The sequence below is a fragment of the Papaver somniferum genome, chromosome 5 (genome assembly GCF_003573695.1).
Source record: "Papaver somniferum cultivar HN1 chromosome 5, ASM357369v1, whole genome shotgun sequence".
Lineage (NCBI taxonomy): Eukaryota > Viridiplantae > Streptophyta > Magnoliopsida > Ranunculales > Papaveraceae > Papaver > Papaver somniferum.
The window spans coordinates 176,719,723-176,741,849 of NC_039362.1; the positions used below are offsets into that span (position 1 = coordinate 176,719,723).

The following is a 22,127-nucleotide window of genomic DNA, read 5'->3' on the forward strand; positions in this document are numbered from 1 at the left end:
TATCGTAAAAAACAAGCTTAGTAAAACAGATTTAGGTTATCTACTGTTGTGGTAGATTGAGAATGGTCATAGTTTTCTTGTTTATAATGGCGAAAACCCCTTGTCCAAGTAATCGGAGACGGAAAATTTCTTGTTTGGTCCTAGGCCCATATAGTTATTTATAGTAGGGTCCAACCGGATCTTTTTTTATCCGGAGGTCCAAAATTAATGAAAACATGGAAATGTTCATAATACCCATTACTACCAAACGTGTGTGTTTACACTGCTTACAAATTTGAGTACATATCTGGTACACTGCTTAAAAATTCGATTACATATTTGCTACACTGTTCACAAATTTGAGTACATATCTGTCGCACTGCTTAGAAATCTGAGTACATATCTGTCGTACTGCTTACAAATCCGATTATATATCTGAATGCTTACAAATTCGAGTACATATTTGTTGCACTGCTTCCAGATAGAGTACAAATCTGTAAGAACCAATGATAAATAAATTAGAAAACGTATTACATCACATATATTGTAGGATCATACAAATAAATCTATAATATTTCTTCAGTACAATATTAAATCATAGGAAAAAAAAAAGTAAAACCTACAAATCCACAGTAAACACAGAAAAATTTATACAAAAGTAGCACATATTTCAGTATTGAGCATAAGTACTCATGGATCAAACAAAAAAAAGTGACAAAACTCTGAATAAAATAGAATCAGAAGTTTCTATCAGTACGCCCTGGCATATCATATGAATTAAGTGAATAAAATTTATGAATAAAACATAATCAAAGCAGTTTTTTCGGTGTTCAATATATGTACTATTGATTCATAGTAACCTAAAAATCAACATATAAGTAAGGAATCTATGAATATAACAAAATCAAAAGAAGTGATAAGTCTATGAATAAAAAAATAAAATCAAAGCATCTTATTTCCAGTATGCGATATATGTACTATTGGATCGAACAACAAAAATCATTATTTAAACAAAAACTAAACAATTAACTAGGTTTTTTGTCAGTATAGCATATATGTAGTGATGGTTCATACACAAACAACCGAAAAAAACCTAAAACCAGCAAAATAAAACTATTATAATCATATCTAGTAACAAAATGAATAAAAAAACGTAATTATTCATGGATCGAACCCAAAAACAATGACAAAACTCTGAATATAACCGAATCAAAGCACATATTTCCATCTATATTGATAATTGAGACACCTAATAACTACTAAGAAAGAGGCACTACAGAATCGTACAGACAGTTGGTCTTCATGTCATTTTCACAGCATTAATCAATTCAGGCTTATATCTTGACCAACTGGTCATATCAAGGTATTATACTAACCATTGATGCTGCAATTAGATGAACTGCTGGGACGAATATTTGGTCTGATTTGTTCCCTTCTGCGTACCCATTGAAAGCTATAACCATGGATAACGTGTGGATGGTAACAAATGCTAGACAAATGATAGCTGCAAAGTGAAATGTAGAACAATAAGATACAAAATTCATGTGGACTCCTTGTATGTTTCAAAAGTCCATTTTTACAAATTTACCTTTTGTCCATGACTATTCTCTTTATCGATGAAGTTTTAGGAATCAACAATTATGTAAGAAAACCAGGAAAAGAAATAAAAAACTGGTAAGGAAGTGACTCACCAGAGACGAGAAAAAATGGCATCGATGAGCACCTCTCAACGTAAAATGTTGCCTTGCCAAACGCAGGTGTCAACAGGCTTAGACAGAAAAAGACAGCATGGGCCACACCATGACCCAAACCACCAGCTGCAAAGCAAATTCAATGAAGTAAGCACACAAATAACAAGAAAAAAACTGAGGTTCAAGAGTATGAGAGCATTGCAGAGTAATTGGATAACTCTTACAGAGCACAAGCCGGGGCACAGGACATCAGAACTTTGGAATGCCCAACATTGCAGAGCTAGTTATAATGGCACAAGCTGAACAAGTGAAATGACCAAATAATTTGCCCTATCGAAGAGATGTGCCCAAAACTGCATTTTGAACTTTGGAGATTTCCTATGACTCATTATAAAAACATCCTCAAATTTGCATTAAACTAGATGGAAAATTGTAAATAAAACTACAATATGATTTGAATAGGGCAAATCATTCAAGAATGAAGTGCAATGTGATGTGGATAGTCTGCTTCGTATATTTCAGACTCGCCAAGTCAAACACCAAAAAGCTAACAAATGTTTGGTACTAATACCGAAATAGGTAGTAAGTTCTCAGATTAGCGATAGCGATAAAGCTTCTCATGGGGAAATAGGAGATCAAAACAAAACTATCTACAGATCTTACCAAGGGCGATTTGCATCTTATCAGTCAGATAAAGGCGTGGTTTAGAAACTCTGTCAGCAAAAGTATCCAGGATATCTTCCAACTTCCTGTACAGAATAAAGTTAGCAGTGACATTCTTAGTATTTCATACTGCAAGTAACAAGAGAAGAACAGAAAAAATTTATTATTTCAAGTTATTGGTTGGTAAGCATTGACCGGCTAACTCTACAATAATTTCTACGTAGAACACCTCCCTACATGTCTCCTTAATTGAAAAACTGAAGTCTGCCTAAAAGGAATTTGAAAAGACATCCTGAGGTTTACTGATAAAAACGACTTTTTCTAATAAACATTAACTAGTACAAAATTGGATAAATTTCAACACACTCAGAAGAAAACCCTCAGAATTTCTTGAAAACCGGCAGACGTGACTAAGAGGATCGCAAACGGCCACTATGCTGTTTAATGTTTATTGGAAACTATACATGTCAACCTATTGGTTGGGAAGCATCAAACAGCTAACTCTACAATCTAGGTAGAACACCTCCCTAAGTCAAACTTACATGTATCCTTATTTGGAAAATCCAAGTATTAATAAGGAAAATCAACTTACCAAAGGCTAGAATCGATTTGGGTTCTTGAATCGATCAAGATGTTCTAAAAATCTTCGTACTCATGGATCGAACCCAAAAACAATGACAAAACTCTGAATATAACCGAATCAAAGCACATATTTCAGTATTACACATATGTACTCATGGATCGAACCCAAAAACAATGACAAAACTCTGAATATAACCGAATCAAAGCAGATATTTCAGTATTACATATACGTACTCATGGATCGAACCCAAAAATCAATTAAAAAACGCGGTGCAACACAAATACACTCATGGATCGAATCCAAAAACAATGACAAAACTCTGAATATAACCGAATCAAAGCAGATATTTCAGTATTACACATACGTACTCATGGATCGAACCCAAAAACAATGACAAAACTCTGAATATAACCGAATCAAAGAAGATATTTCAGTATTACATATACCTACTCATGGATCGAACCCAAAAATCAATTAAAAAGCGCGGTGCAACACAAACACACTCAGAGATCATACCAAATCGACGAAAGTAAACTCTTCCAGTTTACTATCAACATCAGATCTAATACCTAAACATTAGATTTTGCTATAAACATGAAAATTTCTCTAATCCGAGAAGAAAAAAACCTAAATTAAAATAAGCTTTTGAAGAAGAAAGGAAAAATGAAAACCTAAACTATACCAACAGTAAGGAAGTGAACCTACCGATTAATCTTAGTTTGAGTTCACGAATTGATCAACACCTCAGAAGATCTTCATAGCCGGAGCTCTTCACCGAACCACAGATGAGAAAATGAAGAAGAAGAAGAAGAATAGATCGAGAAAATGAAGAAGAAATGGATTTGGTTACTGCTTTTATATGGACCAGGGCTTAAAAAGTTAGGTCCATTTTTCTGTTTTCTTTTTATTATGGACCTCCGATTACTGGGCTTTAGTGGGTGGACCTGCCACTAAGTGAGAACACTATAGTAGGATCTATAGGTAATTCCTACAAAAAACAAGCTTAGTAAAACAGATTTAGGTTATCTACTGTTGTGGTAGATTGAGAATGGTCATAGTTTTCTTGTTTATAATGGCGAAAACCCCTTGTCCAAGTAATCGGAGACGGAAAATAAGCGGAGAAAAGAGTCAAAAGACAGAAAAAGGAAAACGAAGAGCCAATCTTAAAACCCTAGAATTTGAAACCAAGGAGTGTGAGACGATGAAGAATGCTTTGAGAGAATGGACAAGTTTTCGAGAGATGCAACACATAGTTGTAAACTATGTTAACCATGTGGTTTTCAAGATGAATCATGATGCAGATTATAGAAGCCAGAGACAACAAGTGTATGACGATATTTGCAACTTGGGAGCTCTTCGTAACAACTTGGAGTCTGAAAAAAATTATTATCCTATCTCGATATATGGTTCTGAGATTATGCGTGTCAACGCAGTGAAGAAATTGGCCAAGATGCTTTATAGTTTTTCCATGATGTTGTCTCATGGCACAGTTTCGGAGGTCCATAAAACATGGATTCGGAAACAGTTAAAGAAAATTTCTGATCATCCCAAGGAGCTTTTGCAGATTGCAAGAGGGCTGGCAACGGATAACCGATATCCGATATCCATTTCCGAAATCCGACATCCTATAGAATTTAATCCGACATATCGGATATCGGAATCGGATATTCTATCGGATATTTCCTCTTAACGATAACGATATCGGAATAGGCTGCTTCCGTTAGGTTAATATCCGATATCCGATAACCTAGGGGTGTACTTGTAATTTCCTACCCCTAGGTATTATCTATCGACTGTCGTAGAACCTAATCTTCTCTATTCTCTAGTCTCTCTAAGCGTTTTTCACCCCAACACAGAAGACTTAGAGAAGAGATTCGAGAATTTTGAGAAGATTGATAGAGAGGAACTGAGTGACCGAGTTAACTACATCTATTTGATGAAGAGTGTGATGATCAGAGACTCTCAGAGAAGTAAGTCATGAACCTAATCTATTGTTTCAAAGTCAGGTTTCATTTTCCCCCTAAATCGATTGCATATTTTGATGTTTAATTTTGATGTTCTTCTAATCTAATCGAAACCCTAAGGAAGTCATGAATGTTTTTATGTTTAATTTTGAGATTCTGAAAATCATTTTTTTCCAGAGAAAATTAGGGTTACTAATGCATTTAAAAAATTATCAAGTTTTGAAGTTTATAAAGATTATAGGAAATTGGTTTCCGAATTCACTAAAGCTGGTTTATATGAGAAAAATGGTCACGGGGTTGCAATTTCTGTGATTGTTATTGTGGTTTTGCTGTTTCTAAGTATTTATGGTATTTTAATGTCTGATAAATTTTGATGATGTCTATCATGATTTTGTTATATTTGCGATGTAGTGTTTGATAAAATTGCTCACCCGAATGTGAAAATATTTGGTGAATTAGTCTTTGAGACGCATATGTACCTAACATGATATTATTTTTCTAGTTGCAGAAGAATAGTCCTGGAAGACAATGAGACGTTCAAGAGATTTAAAAGGTATCTCTCTTTGTCAATCCTGCTGAATTGTTGTTTGGTTTTGTTGTAGTCGTTGTCGTATCATTCATTGCATTGGTGGAGATATTATTTTGTTTAGTCTGTCATGTATGCATGTTTTTAGCGATGTGAGGCCTAAATAGCTAGTTGTAACTTATCTACTTATCTTATTTTATAAAATTAGTTCTGCAGTTCTGCTTTTCTGCTTTGGGTGTCTCTGCATACTATCCAAACCTATTCTGCTTTGAATTGGTCCCTTTTCTGTCATTGAGTTCAGGATTCACCTGATTCAGAACTCAATCTTTAAAAGTTATTCTACAGAATCTATCTTTTATATTGTGGTTGGTTAGACTCGGTAACAATTGGTTAAGGAAATTTTGTGAACATTCTTATCAGTATTTGGTGAAGTTATATCCCAGTGCTATTTAATTGGTACTTGTTTAAGCTCATTTTATAAACTGGTACTTGTTTCTTCTCTGTGCATTCAATTTCTGTACAATTATCTAGATTGTGTGTCTGTTCATTGTCTGGTTGATATTTGAGAATTGTAGCACACTGAATTCCAATGGCTCGGCCTAGTTTCCACTAGTGCATTGTGGCCTGTCTTGAACTTAGAATTCTGAAGTTATATCTGGTTGTTTAAGTTGTTTGTACGTGACAAGTCTAGAACTCCTCTTGTTGTGTACAGTCAATCTCAGCTATATTTTGAACAGTAGTAGCAGTGTCAGTGTCGTTGTGAGTGTTTGTAAGAGGGTAAGAAGAGTAAATCATTAACATGAGTCTGCAGTTAGCCATCATTCTTGCTTCTGATAAGTAGTTCTCTTGCTCAATTATTGGATATTTCAGTCATGAAATTCTTGAGGGCTAGAGACATTGTTCATTGGATAATGAATATAATGAATATGTTTTTATGGTTTTCATAGTGATATTTGGTATAATTTAGTAATGATAGTGCAGCTGATGGCTAATAGCTTAGTGATTGATGCTACTGCTGTCTTATATACCCTGCCATATGTTAAAACAATTATCTTCAGTTTGCTGAAAACAGATGGAAAGAGTTAATTTGATAAGTATGTATCTCAGATAAATATTTGATAAGCATTGCTATGCTTAAGTGATTGGCTGCCAGACTTCTTTGATGCAGGTAAATATTTGTTTCTTTTCCTTTGCCTTTTTAGGTACCAAAATCTTATCTATTGTAAACTTCATTAGTACTATATGACCAGTTTCATGAGTTCTCTTGTGCACTCAAGGGTATCAATCTGACAGATTATTAACCTTGTTAGGTCTTCTGTGCACTGACCATGATGATATTAACCTAGGTCCATTGCATCTCTTAGAACAGAGCCACAATTATATTGTACTGCTCTCTGAAACCAGGTCTTGACAGATGAATAAATCAATTGTACTGCTCTATGAAACCAGGTTTTTGTGAATGCATATATGGAAGTCGTCGACTGAAGTTGATGCAACATGCAACCAGCAAAGAAGATCCAGCCTGTTTGAGTGTAGTTTGTTTTTGTTTGTAGTTGCAGATTCTTTTGTTTGTTTTTTCATGTGTGATGTGACTGAGGTGTTTGTGTGGTTTGCTTTTCTTACACTGAACAAAAAATACTCTATTAAGAAACTTAAAAAGCTTAAATTTTCAGCATTTGTTTCTGTGGTAACAAAATCGGATTTTAACGAATAAAAATCCGATATCCGATAGCTTAACCTTAACCTTATCGAATTGCATTTTTTGATATCCGCCGGATGTTATCGGATATCCGATAACCCTTAACCTTAACCTTATCGGTTCGTCAAATATCCGACGGATATTTATCCATTGACAGCCCTATGCACATATGACTGCGTGAGAAGAAGGTATGACCAAAATATTCAGAGTGAGATTGAAAAACGAACAAAAAAACAACTGGAGCATCTGAAGAGTTTTCCGGTCATTGTAAACAAATTTCGTGCTAGTTACATTGTTGACAGGAAAAATGAGTTCAAGCTAGTTAAGAAACAAATCTCTCTCGAGGAAAAAATCCAGAAAGAGTTATTCAGTTATCTTGCTGCTTATAATTCTACATTGGAAGATTTAAAAAATTCAGAAAAGGATCTGGTGCAGGTTTTTTCCCGGCACCATGGACCTGCTGTTGCATGCTAAGCCATACTTCGTTTTATATGCTGAATTATTATAGTTAGTTGTTATTTTCTTCCAGTTAATGTTTTTCGTATTGTTGGGAATTGATTAGAAATACCACCTCCATAAATCTTCATATAAACACCTAAATAACCACTGTTGAAAAGATCTACGAACTTAGCCAAACAAAGCTTGTTGCATGCAGCGTGTATGTATAGTACAAATATATTAAAAAGTTTGAGCATCACAGAAATTGGCATTGTGACCCTAAAATTATTGCTGTGATCAGAAAACTGTCATTTAGCATAATTAGAAATTAGTGACAGATATCTCGACGAACTTGTACCCTACACTGCTCAAGAGATATCTACCTACAACATTTACTAGAAAACTTGACATATTAATTGTTTGATATGAACAAGATATAGCAAACTAAAGTTGTTACTTTAGAAAATGTGTCCAAATTGCCGTAACTGAATCATCTCATTAACAAAACAAAATTATAAACACCTTAGTAACCATTATCAAGTAGATAGAAGGAAAACAGGCAAACGAAATTACCAAACCGAAGCAAATTCTCATATTAATAAAGTCCCTTTAGTAGGAGATGCACATTGGGTCTTTCTCGCTTGAAAATCTCAATAGCAAAATCCCTACAACTGTTTACAAATAAATGAGAAAGCTTGTTACTTCCGTAACACAAAGCTCTCAATCCTTGGTTACTTAACTTCTGGCACCCAACCACGTAAAGGGCTTTCAAGTTTCTGCAATAAAGACCAATAGCTTCCCATCCTTCAAGTTAGGGCTGCACACTAACCACACCGAGACCGCAAACCGCACCGCACTAACCGCACCGCAAACCGCATCGAACCGATGATCCAACGGTCGGTCACGGTTTTCATTTTAATAACCGTTAGATCTACGGTTCGGTGAACGGTTCCATCCATAACCGCACACTAACCGCACCGAACAACCGATTAATAGGGACCGTCGATTAGTTTTTATCCTGATCAATCCTAGCCGTCTAGATTAAACATAGACTATATATATCAAAACCCTAATCTTACAGCAATCTTAATCTTCTTCTTTCCTCCTTCTCTATTCCACTCCCCACACAACAACACGGCCACCATTAACCCCTTCCATCACCGATTCACCATGAATACCACCACCACCTCATTCTTAACATGATTAATAAGATTCATAATAACAACTAGTAAATTGCTGAACTGTGTTGGTGATGGTGCCCTGTTTATCTCGCCGTCAAACTTGTATATCTCGATGTTGAGTTGAGGTAACGTTCTACTTTCTTGAACCTTGATTTTGAAATGGTTTCTGAAATGGGTTTTTGGTTTTCTATAGTTTTCTTTATTTGAACGATTTTTTTTGAGCTTTTATTGTCGTTGAGGTGTTTGATAAAATGTTTGATAGGAAGAATATTTTTGTTAATTTCTGTTCAGATCTTGGAAGTGGATGGAAATTCAGCAAGACATTACAAGAATAATAGGATTCTACCAAGTCATATTTAACTTGCAATGAGAATACGAAGAATTGGATACATAATTGGGGTGTCGAAGGATATGGATGAATTGTAAATTGTCAACAATTCTCTTTATTCATGTACTAATTAATTGGAAGTTAGCTTGAACTGTTGATTGTGGATGAATGGTTAAACTTGTTTGTAATGTTAGAAACTGAATGGATTTTCTGTACTTTACTGTTTTTTTTTTTAATTAATTATTTACAATCTATCGGTTAACCGTCAAAAAACCGAAAAAATCGAAACTGACTAACACTGGTTTGAAACCGAACCGATTTTGGTACAGTTCGGTTACGGTTTTGAAATTGATAGCCGCACCATATACGGTTAGGTGAACGGTTTTAGCTATAACCGCACCGAACCGCACCGTGTGCAGGCCTACTTCAAGTTGTATCTCATTACAACATTTTAGCTGCAATAACTCTAGTAGTGGACAACCTTTCGAAATGGTCATGACTGCTTCATTATATTCACAAACTTGGTTAAAAAGACCAAAATCAACAATTCCTGGGTGAAAAAGACATTTAGATTTTGATACTGTTTAAATGGACAAAAATGTAAAAATAGCCAGGATGTAAACAGTTTCATCCTACCCATTTTCAAATACATTTTTTGATTTTTAATTTACATCAGGATGCATCCAGTTTCATCCTTGCTGTTTTTTAAGTTTAAGTCAGGATGAATCCAGTTTCATCCTTGCTATTCTTTTGGTGTCCATTTCACCCATACTAATTTTTACTCGTCCATTTGAACCATGTTTTAAAAATATTTGGACAAATGACCCATTTTCCGGTCATTATTAACTGCATTTCCTGATAGATGCAATGCTTGAATCCCACCTCCACTTGCAATTGATTTAATCCCTTCTATTGTAAGTTTATGCACGTCGACTGCATCAACATGAGTTTAGGTCTTCGGACACCCGAGAAAGCCAATACCAGTTACGCTGCTGCAATCCACAATATTAAGTGTATGGAATTTGGAACAGTTTTGTATGAGAAAACTTATTCCTGAATCAGTGATCGAATAAGAGTTTGTCAGATCGACTTTCTCTAAAGTTGCACAACTTTTCTCCAGGACTTCAAGACCTTTATCTGTAATCCGTTTACAGTATCCGAGGTCAACTGTATTTAAGGACGCACAACATTTTGCTAGGACTTCTAAACCTTTCAGTTACCAATTGATAGTATCTGAGGTCGATTTTCTTTAGGGAAGTACAAAATTTTTCCAGGACTTCTAAACCTTTATCGATAATCAATTCACAGTTTCTGAGGTCCATTTTCTCAAGGGATGTACAACGTTTTGCAAAGACTTTTCTACCTAGACCTATAATCCGTTCATCTGTTACTACCTGAGGGACGCCGCTTAGACACAAAATTTTGTGGTTTTTAAATCGAATCAACAACTTAGAAAGGGTTGAAGAAAAGTTTTCCGGACCAATATAAGTTTTTCTACGTAAGCTAGAGGTATCCCATAACGACTCATGCATGTTGTTCTGAACATGGAGCCAGTGAACATGGAGCCAGTGACGACATACCAAACCAAAGGAATGATAGGAATGTTATTATTACCCCTACTGTCCATGGGCTTTTCACAAACACCCTCGAGGGGTAAAAAAGAAGTCCAAAGCAAAATCACAATTCGTTGACTTCCTTTTTTAACCTTCCACCTTCGTTCATTCTTCCTCAACTCAATATCTCAGAAAATGCTTCATCTCTCCTACCACCACCATCTGCATATCTCCCACCACCGTCACCATCTCCATCTCTCCCACCACCGTCACCATCTCCATCACCGCCACTACTATCAGCAGATTTTTTACATCTTGTATGTTTCATTTTCAACAGATATAGAAATCGAGATTTAGGTTTTCGACTTCAACCAAATCACGAAATGGAACTTCATCAACATCATCAGGAGATCTTCTTATTCTTTTAATTTCTACATCAAATGAAGATTAAAGCGATTGAGATAGAGTTTTAGGTTTTCGATTTTGGTTTCGGTTTATGGTAAGTATAGATTTTGATTTTGACGATGGAGACGTTGATTAATAATGGTTGAATAATTATAGATGGGATCTTATGTTTTGTTAAAACAGGGATGAAACTGAGCTACTAGTGTTGTCTCTAGTGATGAACCATGATGAATGAAAATACTATTGTTGATGAATTTGAGGTTAGGGTTTGGATCCAGTTCAGAGTGGGGAAGTTACTGCGATTGATGTTGTTGATGGATTTACGAGATTTAGGAAGAGTTGAGAAGCAGGTTGCAGTTGAATTTGATGGGTTTATTCTAAGTTTGATGGGGTTCAATGATTTTAAGAAGAGAATGAACTGATAGAAAAGATTGATGTTCTGGTGGTGTTTCTGAGATGGATCTCAAGATTTTTTGAAAATGGGTTTGAGATGAATTTGTGTTTGCCAGATAGATGACTCGAAATTGGAATTGTTTTTGTTGGATGTGTTCATAGGTTTAACAATTGAAGATGGTGGTATTGGAGACGAAGCTGAGAATGGGGAAGTAAAGTTGCAACATTTGTTGCTATACAGTGCTTGTGCAGTTTGAATTGCAGGTATAACTCAGCAAGAACAAGGAATGAGTGTATGCCTCGGTTTGGTTGTTATAGTAATGAACTGAATATGAGGTTTGCAAAAAGTGATGATGGTACTGTGAGACAGATATGAAGCTGAAATGAAATGTGTGGCTTGCAGGGTTAGTGTATTGAAATGCAACTGGTCTTGTAGATGATAACACATTGCACGCAGTTACACATAAAGGAGGAGTCAGTTGATGTGTGTGATTTGTAGCTGCAATTGCAAGTGAATGAACAAGTTAGTAAGAAGTTGTGATGGAGATTGAGGTTCTTTGTAATAGTGTGAGCTCATGGGATTGGTTATTTCAGTTGGCAATGAAGACGAATATCTGATGCGGTTGTTGTTGGTGGTTGTTGAATTGAGCTGAGGTGTTGTTGAGTTGCAATTGAAGAGACTGAGCTGGTGAGTGGAAATGGAGTAGTGAGCTAATGAATGAATGATGGAATGCTTGTTATTACTGGGTTTGTTGAGGTTATAGTGCAGCTGTAGTTAGGAGGTGTAGTTGATGGCCGTGCATTGGTGATGTTGATGTTAAGAGGCCGAGAAGATGATATTGCAGGTTTGTTGAGCTTCCAATTTGATTTGTTTGCACCAATGGTGGTGGTAGTGGATGTTGCAGTGGAGGTGGTTTGTTGTGTTAGAAGTAGTGGTTTGTTGCAGTGGACTTGTGTTGGATGCGTCAAACTATTGGAGACAACTTGACCAAGTTGCTTCCTCTATTGGAGACAACTTGAGCTAGTTGCTTCCTTTTTTTGGAGACAACTTGAGAAAGTTTCTTTCACTTTTGGAGGCAACTTGAGCTAGTTTGTTCCAGATTGGAGGAAACTTGAGCTAGTTGATTCCAGTTTGGAGGCAACTTGGTTATGTTTTTGGATCCATTCATTCATCTAAAATTATCTTATACATATATCTTAGAGTAGCTGTTGTAGAGTTGTTGATGATGGTTGTGCTGCTGATGCTCATGCTTTAAAGTCAAGAGGATAAATGAATGCTTAGGAAGTTCAGCAGGAACTCAATATGAGTTTCCATAGCAGAGATGGAGGATATGGTGTTGTATGGTGGTGGTTTGAATTGAAAATGTGCTAATGCAGTAAAGAGATATGAAAAGGGAGATGCTGGTATGTGATTTTGATATGTATATGTTACAGACCATGAACATCTGTGTAGTTTTATACATCAGTAGTTGAGCTTCCAATTTTCTTTGTTTGCAGCAATGCTAAGGTAGTGGATGTCGCAGTAGATGTGGTTTCTTGTGTTAGCAGTAGTGGTGATGGTAGTGGATGTTGAAGTTTTGCTGGGGGTAATTGCGAGAGACAATATGAACTTGTGTTAGATGCGCTCAAACTACTAGGTATGTATATGTTACAGATCATGAACATCCGTGTAGTTTTATTTATCAGTAGTTGTATTATATCTATTTGGATGTGATTTTGTATGTCATTTTGCATTAACAAACATGTGGTGCAACGGTAGCACGACTGACTCCATGTCAGATGATGTGTGTTCGATTCACGCCGGGTTCATTTTTTGTGTATACTTTTCATAATGTGGAGACAACTTGTCCTAATTGCTTCCATATGTGGAGACAACTTGAGCTAGTTGCCTTCATTATTGAAGACAACTTCAGCAAGTTGCCTTCAGATTTGGAGACAACTTTCAGCAAGTTGCCTCTAGATGATGGTGGTGGAATTGGTGGTTGCTGGTGGTGATTGGTGGCGGTGGATGAAAGTAGTGGTGGTTGGTGGCGGTGGTGGGTAGTGGTGGTGGTTGTCGGTGGTGTACAGTGGTGATGGTTGTCGGTGGTGGTTGGCGGCGGTGGTGGAGAAAACTGACGGTGCTAGTTGGCGGCGATGGTGGACAGTGGTGGCGGCGGTGGTGGTTGGCGGTAAAGGTGGTGGACGGTGGTGCTGGTTGGCGGCGGTAGTGGTGGAAAGTGGTGGCGGTGGTGGTTGGCGGTGGTGGACAGTGGTGGCGGTTGGCAGTGATGGTGGTCGTCGATGGTGGTGGTTGTGGTGGTCATTGGTGGTGGGTGGTGGTGGTTGTTGGCGGTGGTTTTTTTTTTTTTTGTTGAATAGTGTTTAGTGGTAATGGTTTTGTATATACATTACACAAAAGAGAGTATTTTAGTAATGTATTATGCTTAGGGGTATTTATAAAGTTTAAAAGGGTATATTTGCTATGAATCTCGTAGTAGGGGTATATAGATAATGTTCCTAAAGGAATAATAGTCAACACTTGATTTTAGGCTCTGCTATATAAGGTTTAGACGGTCACCTGGGAGATCTGTAGACGGCAACCTTTTACACGTTCTTTTTCTTTTTCTTTTCTTATTTTTGATCATAAGCATACCCAAACCTTTGTTGTCAGTGTTGCTGGATGATAAATTCATTATCAATACTTGTTCGTTTACCAATGCGCTTCCTGCATATATATTCAGATTGCAACGTTACATATCATCTGGTAAAATCATGATTGTATCTGTACAAAGTGTACACCATGACATGCATATTAATATTTTAAAGGAGCAGATGTCATATCTATGATACGAAAGATCTAACTCGTCAATACCTGAATCCTACTGAGCGATACAAAAAAATAAATTAACGGAAACTTACAACTGCATGAGTTTGTTTTGCCGTCTCAGGTAATTTAAAGGGAATCAAAACCTAAATAAGCCTTCAGACCATCATGTATAATAGGGTTTTGCGGCTTTTCTTACGGGATCTTATATCTACTGACCTCGGTTGACTCCAGGGGCGTCTTAGTTGAATCTTCTCAATGGCCTATAGTATATATATATAGGAATGCTTACTGCTGGGTTGAATCTGCTGGGGCGTCTTAGTTGAATCTGCTCAATGGCCTATAGTATTCCAAGAGGAAGTCCAGGAATGCTTTAGTCTTTGAAAACATCAACTTTAATGTGACTAAGGTCATTAAGCAGGTGAAGATTCAAGCTTACTGCTGGGTTCGCAATGACGAAGTTATGAAGGGTATTAATCTTGATTCAATCATCACCAATTGGGTTAGTCAACCCTTGGCTCCGCCCCTGTTTGTAATTGACAATGCTTACAGGTTTTCAGCCAAGGATTTGCATCATCTGTCGATCTTTCTTCTTGTACGGCTTTTGAATAGGTAAGCAGGAGCTTATGCTTACCTAACCCGTTGTTGTCAGTATTACCGGATGGTAAACTCATTATGAAGACACGAGGAAATACTTGTTCCACCAATGCAAACCGAAAACCCTAGTCTTATTTATGTTTCCTGCAGATTGTAACGCTACAGTATTACGAAAATTCATATTTCTAGGGAAGCTTATAATTAAATGCATGATGTTGTATTGATTAATCTTTTTAATTTTTAAGGATTAATTTTTAAGGGTGATTGCTAGCTAGAGTGTCAGCCGCTCTATTAGCTTCACGAAAAACATGCGAAATTTAAAACCTCAAAAAAAACCTCTCAGCTTTTCCACCCTGCGCCAGATCTGGATCAAACTTCATGGATGTTTGCAGTTTTTCCGAATCATCAGATTGTAGATGTACCTTGAATCCATAGCCAAGCGAATTCTCCTTAGACCTCTCGCGGCAAGATTTAAACCTAACTCCACTCCCTGAAGCTCATGAGCATTAACAGACATAGGAGGACCACCTCCTTTTGCAACAGCTAAGACTGTACCTGAGCAGTTCCTTAAAATAGCTCCCCATCCACCTGAATGGTCCTTTCTCGACCCATCTGTATTCACCATGATTAAGTCTGGGTCTGGATTCTGGAAACAGCCAAGTGCAGTAAGCAGTAATAGAAGGAGGTACAAACTGGCAGCTAATTTTAAGTCTATCCATAAAGCTTTTAGAATGAGAGTTTTCCTCAGCCTTGCAATGAATAGAACTAACTCTAACTTTAACATCCTCCAGAATCACCCACTTCATCAGCAGAAGAGAATTTTCCAGCAAATATTCTACTATTCCTCTCTTCCACAAGTGATAAATACAACTATTAAACACCGATTTCTGTACTCTGGCAATTAGAGTCTGACCACCAAATTAAAGCTTGAACACACCAGTTAAGTTCCTCACTCCAACTCCCACACATGGTTCTAAAAATTCCCAGTTTGAGCAATAACCCCAGCCAGATTCGAGCAGAAAAAAGAACAAGAATGAAAAAGGTGCTCTTCAGTTTCAGGGCCTTCTTCACATAAAGCACAAGTAGCAACTGATAATAAACCCCATTTCACCATTTTATCTCTGGTTTTCAATCTACCATGTAAGCACAACCAAGTGATGAAGGAATGCCTTGGGACATGATTATTAAACCAAACAAGGCTCTTAATCAATTGACAGGTAGGAAACTCTGCCTAGTTTTATTCTATGGCTGATATTTGTTGGCTGTTACGGGGAGAAATAATTAGGAGGACAATAGCGCATAAACGAGTAAGGGATTTAGCTATCTATAGCTGCATCTTAACTTGGAAACTATATTCAGTAGTAAATTTGTGTGTTATACATATCCCAAAGAGTGAACAGGCTACACCGGCAAGATATTCGAGAGTCATATAAGAGAGACCTTTGTAAGCAAAGGGTAAGATTAATGCAATGGAATTCATGAATCTTGTTCTTTTATCTAAGTGGTGACACAGGTTTATTGTGGTGAAAAGCATGCACTATAACGTCCGACCAGAAACAAATGGATGTACCATTTTGAACAACTAAAGTAGAAAATTCAGAGATTTTATTAGCTTGATTAGCATTGGCCTTCACCATATCTCCTAATATAATTACATAACTGTTAATCATTTTTTTCTTCTCTGCAGATCAACTCAAAAACTTGGAATTTTCCTGCAACCTAGATAAGCTTGATGTAACTTGTAAGGTCATCATGATGGCTAACTTCTAGCTGTATTTTTCTTTTTGCAGTTGTATAAAGTAGAAGATATTCTTAAACATTTAGACTGCTAGCATGTAGATCCAACTACGAACACTGGTCGCATGGTAAACTTAACAAACTTGTTTAATACTAACAAGAAATAGGCACCACAAAATGCCAGGCTTCGTTCACTAAAACTTCAACAATATACTGCATTTAATCAAGCCCTAGGAGATACACATCGGGTCTTTCTCGCTTGAAAAGCTTAACAGTAAAATAACTCCATCTGTCCACAAATAAATAACAAAGCTTGTTACATCCATAACACAAAGCTTTCAACCCTTGGTCACATAAATTCCGGCACTCAACCACGTGAAGGTCTACCAAGTTTCGGCAATACAGACCAATAGCTTTCCATCCTTCAAGTTGTACCTCATGACAAGATTTCAGCTGCAATGATTTTAATAGAGGGCAACTTTTTGAAATAGTTATAACTGCTTCATTATTAATTGCGTTTCCTGATAGACTTAGAGATTGAATCCCACCTCCACTTACTATTGCTTTAATTCCCTCTGTTGTAAGTTTAAACATGTTTGTTGCATCAACTTTAGTCAAGGTCTTTGGACACCCAACAAAACCAGTACCAGTTACATAGCCGCAATCTGAAACTCCAAGTGAATGAATACTGGAACAGTTTTGTATGAGAAAACTTATTCCTGAATCAGTTATCCCTTGACAGTCTGTTAAATCAACATTCTCTAAGGATGCACAACTTTTGGCGAGCACTTCTAAACCTTTATCAGTAATCTTCTTACAGCATCTGATGTCGGCTTTTTCTAGGGATGCACAATATTTTGACAGGCCTTCTAAGCCTTTATCAGTAACCCGTTGACATTCTCCGAGGTCGATTTCCACTAAGTATACACAACTTTTAGCCAGAACTTCTAAACCTTTGTCAGTAATCTTCCCACAGTTTCTGAGGTCGACTTTCTCTAAGGATGCACAACACTTTGCGAAGACTTCTAAACCTTTATCATCAATAAAAGAACTACTCAAACATACCGATGTTAATCGAGGGAACCAAGAAAATATAAAAGACAAGTTCTTATCTGAATACTCCGAGAACTTTAAGCATAAATGTTGAACTTTTGATCCAAAGAGTTGTGACTGTGATTTAACATAATCTGTTACCTCAAGGAGACCACTCAGTCACAACCTTTTGAGATTTTGGAATCGAATTAACAACTTGCAAAGTATTTTGGAAAAGATCTCCGGACTAGTCTTCGATGATTTACGGAAGCTACATTTAGACTTATATAGATCCCATAACGAGTCATGATTGTTGTTCTGAATATGGAGCCACTGACGGCAAACCAAACCAAAGGAACTATGGTCCGCACCGAATGTTATGCTCTGATATACAAGCTCTAAACATTCATCCGGGAGATTCGTAACTGACGAGGTATTATCGCAAGTATGTGCATCATCTATCAGTTTTTCTTCTTCTACTGCTTTTGAAGTAAACTGGAATTTACGCTTCCGTTTGTTAATGTCTGTGTCTCTGGATGATAAACTCATTATTGTAAAGGCACAGAGAAAATAATTATTGCCAACCGAAAATTCTAGTCTTATGAATTTATGATATCCTGCACATACATTCATCAGATTGCAATGTTAGATTATTAGGTAATAAAATCAAGATTGCAAAGTATATAGTATTAGTTACGATCATGCATATTCCACATTCTTTATTCACATGCATATCAATAGTTTAAGGGAGCAGAGGTGATGATACCAATGACTTCGTTTGAAACTCGTCTCCATCTAACATTAAAAGAATAAAATAAAAATCAACCTTGTAACTGCGTTTGCATGATGTGTTCCACCAAAGAACAAACTCACTCGATTGTAATTACCGAAACATGAAGAACAATGTGTAAATCGATAAAAAGAACTTAGGTTTTTGTTACGATACCTTTGGCGTCTCACGTATCTCAGTATCTGCAAAGGAAATCAATTAAACCCTAATAACCCTGGGGACTTTCGTATATATAAGGAGTTTTTTTGCTCGATTATATATAAAGGCTTTTTTCTCTAGTGACCCGGTTAACTAGTTTTGGGATTTGAAATTGAAAACTTCTCAGTCTTCGGTGGTTAGAGACAATACAGGATCATGTGTGACTCCGATCCCTAATATATAAGATCAGTCAAAAGCCTACGACTGTGACTAATTTGGTGGACAACATGTAAATGGGGTTTCTCTTGACGTATTCTTAATACGGTTTTAAGACAAGAATAAAACCTATTTACTCTATTTTGAAACAATAGTTCTGGAAAAACCGTCAATACAGACCAAGGCAGTGACAGTGCTATGAAAGAACTCTTGGACGGTTTAGCAAGTTGGTATATCACACAACTTAAGAAAAAGGAAATTGAGGATTCACGACCTTTCGAAAGGCAGACTCAAATGGACTCATAACTTAGAAGCTTTCTCAAACTGATGCGTTTCCCGACATTACATTTCTTCAGTGGGAAGATGTGAAAGATTTTGACGACTCATAACCAACCATGATCTTCTTGCTCAGCGAATTTCCGGTTTGAAGATTTTTCTACATTCTCGGTTGATGAAGCAAATAATGAAATACTTGAATCCCCGGGTAGACGAGATTCTAAAGCCTTGCACTAAGCTTCTTCCAGAGATTTGAAATGTGGTAAAAGTGTTTGTGCTTGATTGTAAGATGGTCCTCAAATGTCATGTTAGCTATTTTCTCTGCTTCTTCATATGCTTCTAATATGTTTCTAATAGACTTTATATTATCTTCTTGCCTTATTTACCTTTAGGAGATTATCTCCATTTATTTGGGTTGTAAACACAAAAGATATTCTATGGTTTTATATATATTCTAGCCAAGAGGAACATTTCTTCTCAAGAAAAATTATCATCAAATCCAAGATGGTATCAGAGCATCTACGTACTTTTTTTCTCTACGGCATCGCGATTATTCGTCAACTTATCTAATCCCTATTTTCTTGGGTATTTTTTTATCTCTTCTTTATGATGGTTCTTGTATGCTCCATCAACGGTTCTGTGAATTTCGCTGCTTTAGCGGTTCTCCTAATCGATATTCTCTTTAATTACGACGCGCTTATTCTTATACTTCTCAGGCGTTTATTGGCACCACAGTTCATCAACAACTTTCAAGGCCAATCTCAAGCGACTTTTCAATCCCCATGAGATTGAGGGAGGGTGTTAGAGTATGCAAATATTATATGGAAAGATTTAGTATTTAGGGTTATATTTAGTATTTGATATTTTTAGTATGGATTGATTTACAAATATTAATCTTGCATACCAAGTTATGATGCCCGCAGAGTTTCTTTTAGCCTTTATTTTATGCGTTCTTCTTCTGGTATCATTGGCTTATTTACTTCAGTCGGGAGTGGCTCTGATGGATTACTAGTACTCATCGCTACATTTAGGATGGTTTTAATCTTCATTTCAAGATTAAATGCTTGCAGGAGCGATTGCACAGTGCTTCCATAACAGCTTGGTATGTGTTCGACGGATAAGCTGCTAGGTGCACAAATAGTTCGACTCGATTGCAGACTAGGGTCTTGAACAAAATGTTTACAGCTTCAGTGTGTTGATAAATGGCTATTTCAAGATGTCTAAGTTTGAAACAGAAGGCATTGCCTAGAAAATATATTCAAGAATTTCTTCAAACTAAAATTTCAATTGATGGCTAAAAGCCATTGTCTTCTCTAAAGAATTTCAATCAAACTAAAAAAAAAAAAGTCCCAGAACATATACTTGAACAGAATTATACTAAAAAGAGAGCTAGCTAGGGAGATAGTGAGATGTCGTTATCACATGAATTTTACAAAGGATTTAGGACATGCCCCATGAACAACACCACACCACTCTTCTCTTCTCTTATAATGAACATGAATGGATGATCGGCCACAAAATCGATCCGAGGAGGAGGAGGCGAATCGTCTATAATGCAATCCTCCTCACAATCCCCCCAAATAGCAGTAGAAGCAGCAGCTTCAGTTCCTTGTTCATCAACTTCAACAAAACACTTGTGAAAAACACCTGAAACATGAAGCTTGTTTTTAGTAGCACCGCCAATATTCAACATCTCCGTCAGCTCTGCTTTGTGTTCATCAAAAGGAAATTCCATTCCTACTTCCTTGAGCACTCTCGACGTTTCAAAATCAAAAAGAACTTTAAACTTGGGAACCTAGAATTCTCCCTTTAGAACACAACTTTGATATTCCGGGACATGTCTGCGCAGAAAACCAGCGGGATCGGAACTCACTGTTGTAATAAGTTCACCAAGCCATCCCGTTTCTCAGGTAAAATAATATACATAGAAAACCTTCGTCTTGATTCTGAACATTTGTATGGGAGTCGAAGTACTCTGAAGGTATCATAACAAGTAATGTATTGAAATTCTTCTGTTGAAGACATGAAGGGAACTCGTATTTTTGTCCCGTCCAGGAGATAAAACTTGGATTTCTTGGTTAGGATTGGATCAAATTGATCTGGGCTCGACCAACATCCTTTTTATAGATTGCATTCGCCAATATAAACTTTGTGTTTTCGTTGATTGATCCATCAGGAATAAGATTTTGTATTAATCCATTGGTTTCCTCTTCAGCCCATGTGTTCACCTTGTTACCATGTGGCAATATGAAATTCTAAGTGAATGGAGTTTGAAACAGTTTTGTATGAGAGAACTTATTCCTGAGTTTGAAACCGTAAACTTATATTGTTGGCTTCCAAAGCAATAATTTCTTTGGCCATGGTTGGGCGCCAACTTTTTAACCACGCATATCAAAAAGTGTGTCTATAAAACGCACATATGAACACGCTAGTAGTAAACCGAAGTTTTTAGCCACGCAATAAAATCAGCGTGTCCATAAAACCCCCATTATGGACAGCATAATAGCGTGTTTAATAAAACCAACTTTATAACCACGCATATTAATAGGCGTGTCTGCAAATCGTACATTATGGACACGCATACTAGCGTGTCTAATAAAACCAACTATTTAACCACGCCTCAAGTGGGGTGACTATTTAAACCAACTTTTTAACCACGCCTCACGTGGCGTGAATATTTTTATGGACACACCACAACTGGTTAACGTGGCCATAGACTGGTCTATTAACATGCCGAATCAAAAATTAAAAGTTAACATGACTAAACGGTTGATATTTGGATACACTACTAGCCCTGACGTGGCTGAAAGCACTTATATTAACACGCCCATAGAACATGGCGTGTTTATAGGGTAGAAGTCTACCCTATAGACACGCCAAAAGCAAAAAAGCGTGTCTAGGAAATTTGAAACTGGCGTATCTAAAGGCAAAAAATGTACTAGTGTCCCTATTAGGTGGAGGATCACTTGAAAATGGAGTTACTGGAGTTTCATCTTCAATTATCATGATGATGCAGTTGCAGAGACAAGAAAAAAAAAACTAACTTAGCTCTCGATTACCATGTAGAAATATTGGGTTTAAGGTTTAATTACCTATCTCTCACAACTGTGTAGAGATTTTTTCATTGAGTTG

At 36.8% G+C, this 22,127-nt stretch overlaps 2 protein-coding genes across 2 annotated transcripts; both read right to left on the reverse strand.

Moving 5' to 3' along the window:
* Window positions 1-422: 422 nt before the first annotated feature.
* LOC113280146 (gamma-secretase subunit APH1-like) lies at window positions 423-10,933 on the reverse strand. The gene is made up of 6 exons (XM_026528804.1): window positions 10,805-10,933; window positions 10,633-10,697; window positions 2,334-2,419; window positions 1,671-1,796; window positions 1,356-1,483; window positions 423-473 (listed from the first exon to the last, which is right to left on the reverse strand). Exons 1-6 carry the CDS (start codon window positions 10,931-10,933, stop codon window positions 423-425), a joined length of 585 nt encoding a protein of 194 aa, XP_026384589.1.
* A 5,829-nt stretch (window positions 10,934-16,762) lies between these two features.
* On the reverse strand, window positions 16,763-20,730 carry LOC113280147 (F-box/LRR-repeat protein 12-like). Its single transcript, XM_026528805.1, has 2 exons — window positions 20,466-20,730; window positions 16,763-17,574 (listed from the first exon to the last, which is right to left on the reverse strand). The coding sequence occupies exons 1-2, from the start codon at window positions 20,728-20,730 to the stop codon at window positions 16,763-16,765; spliced, it is 1,077 nt and encodes a 358-aa protein (XP_026384590.1).
* Window positions 20,731-22,127: the final 1,397 nt, after the last annotated feature.

Bases quoted from the DNA above. Each gene is read 5' to 3' on its own strand.
- LOC113280147 (XM_026528805.1), bottom strand. From the start codon at position 20,730: ATGGAATTTCCTTTTGATGAACACAAAGCAGAGCTGACGGAGATGTTG. The intron at 17,575-20,465 runs GTGTGGTGTTGT...TTGATGATAAAG, and splicing joins TATAAGAGAAGAGAAGAGTG to GTTTAGAAGTCTTCGCAAAG.
- LOC113280146 (XM_026528804.1), bottom strand. From the start codon at position 10,933: ATGAAACATACAAGATGTAAAAAATCTGCTGATAGTAGTGGCGGTGAT. The intron at 2,420-10,632 runs GTATGTCGTCAC...TATTCTGTACAG, and splicing joins CCTATCATTCCTTTGGTTTG to GAAGTTGGAAGATATCCTGG. The intron at 1,484-1,670 runs GTGAGTCACTTC...TTCACTTTGCAG, and splicing joins GCCATTTTTTCTCGTCTCTG to CTATCATTTGTCTAGCATTT.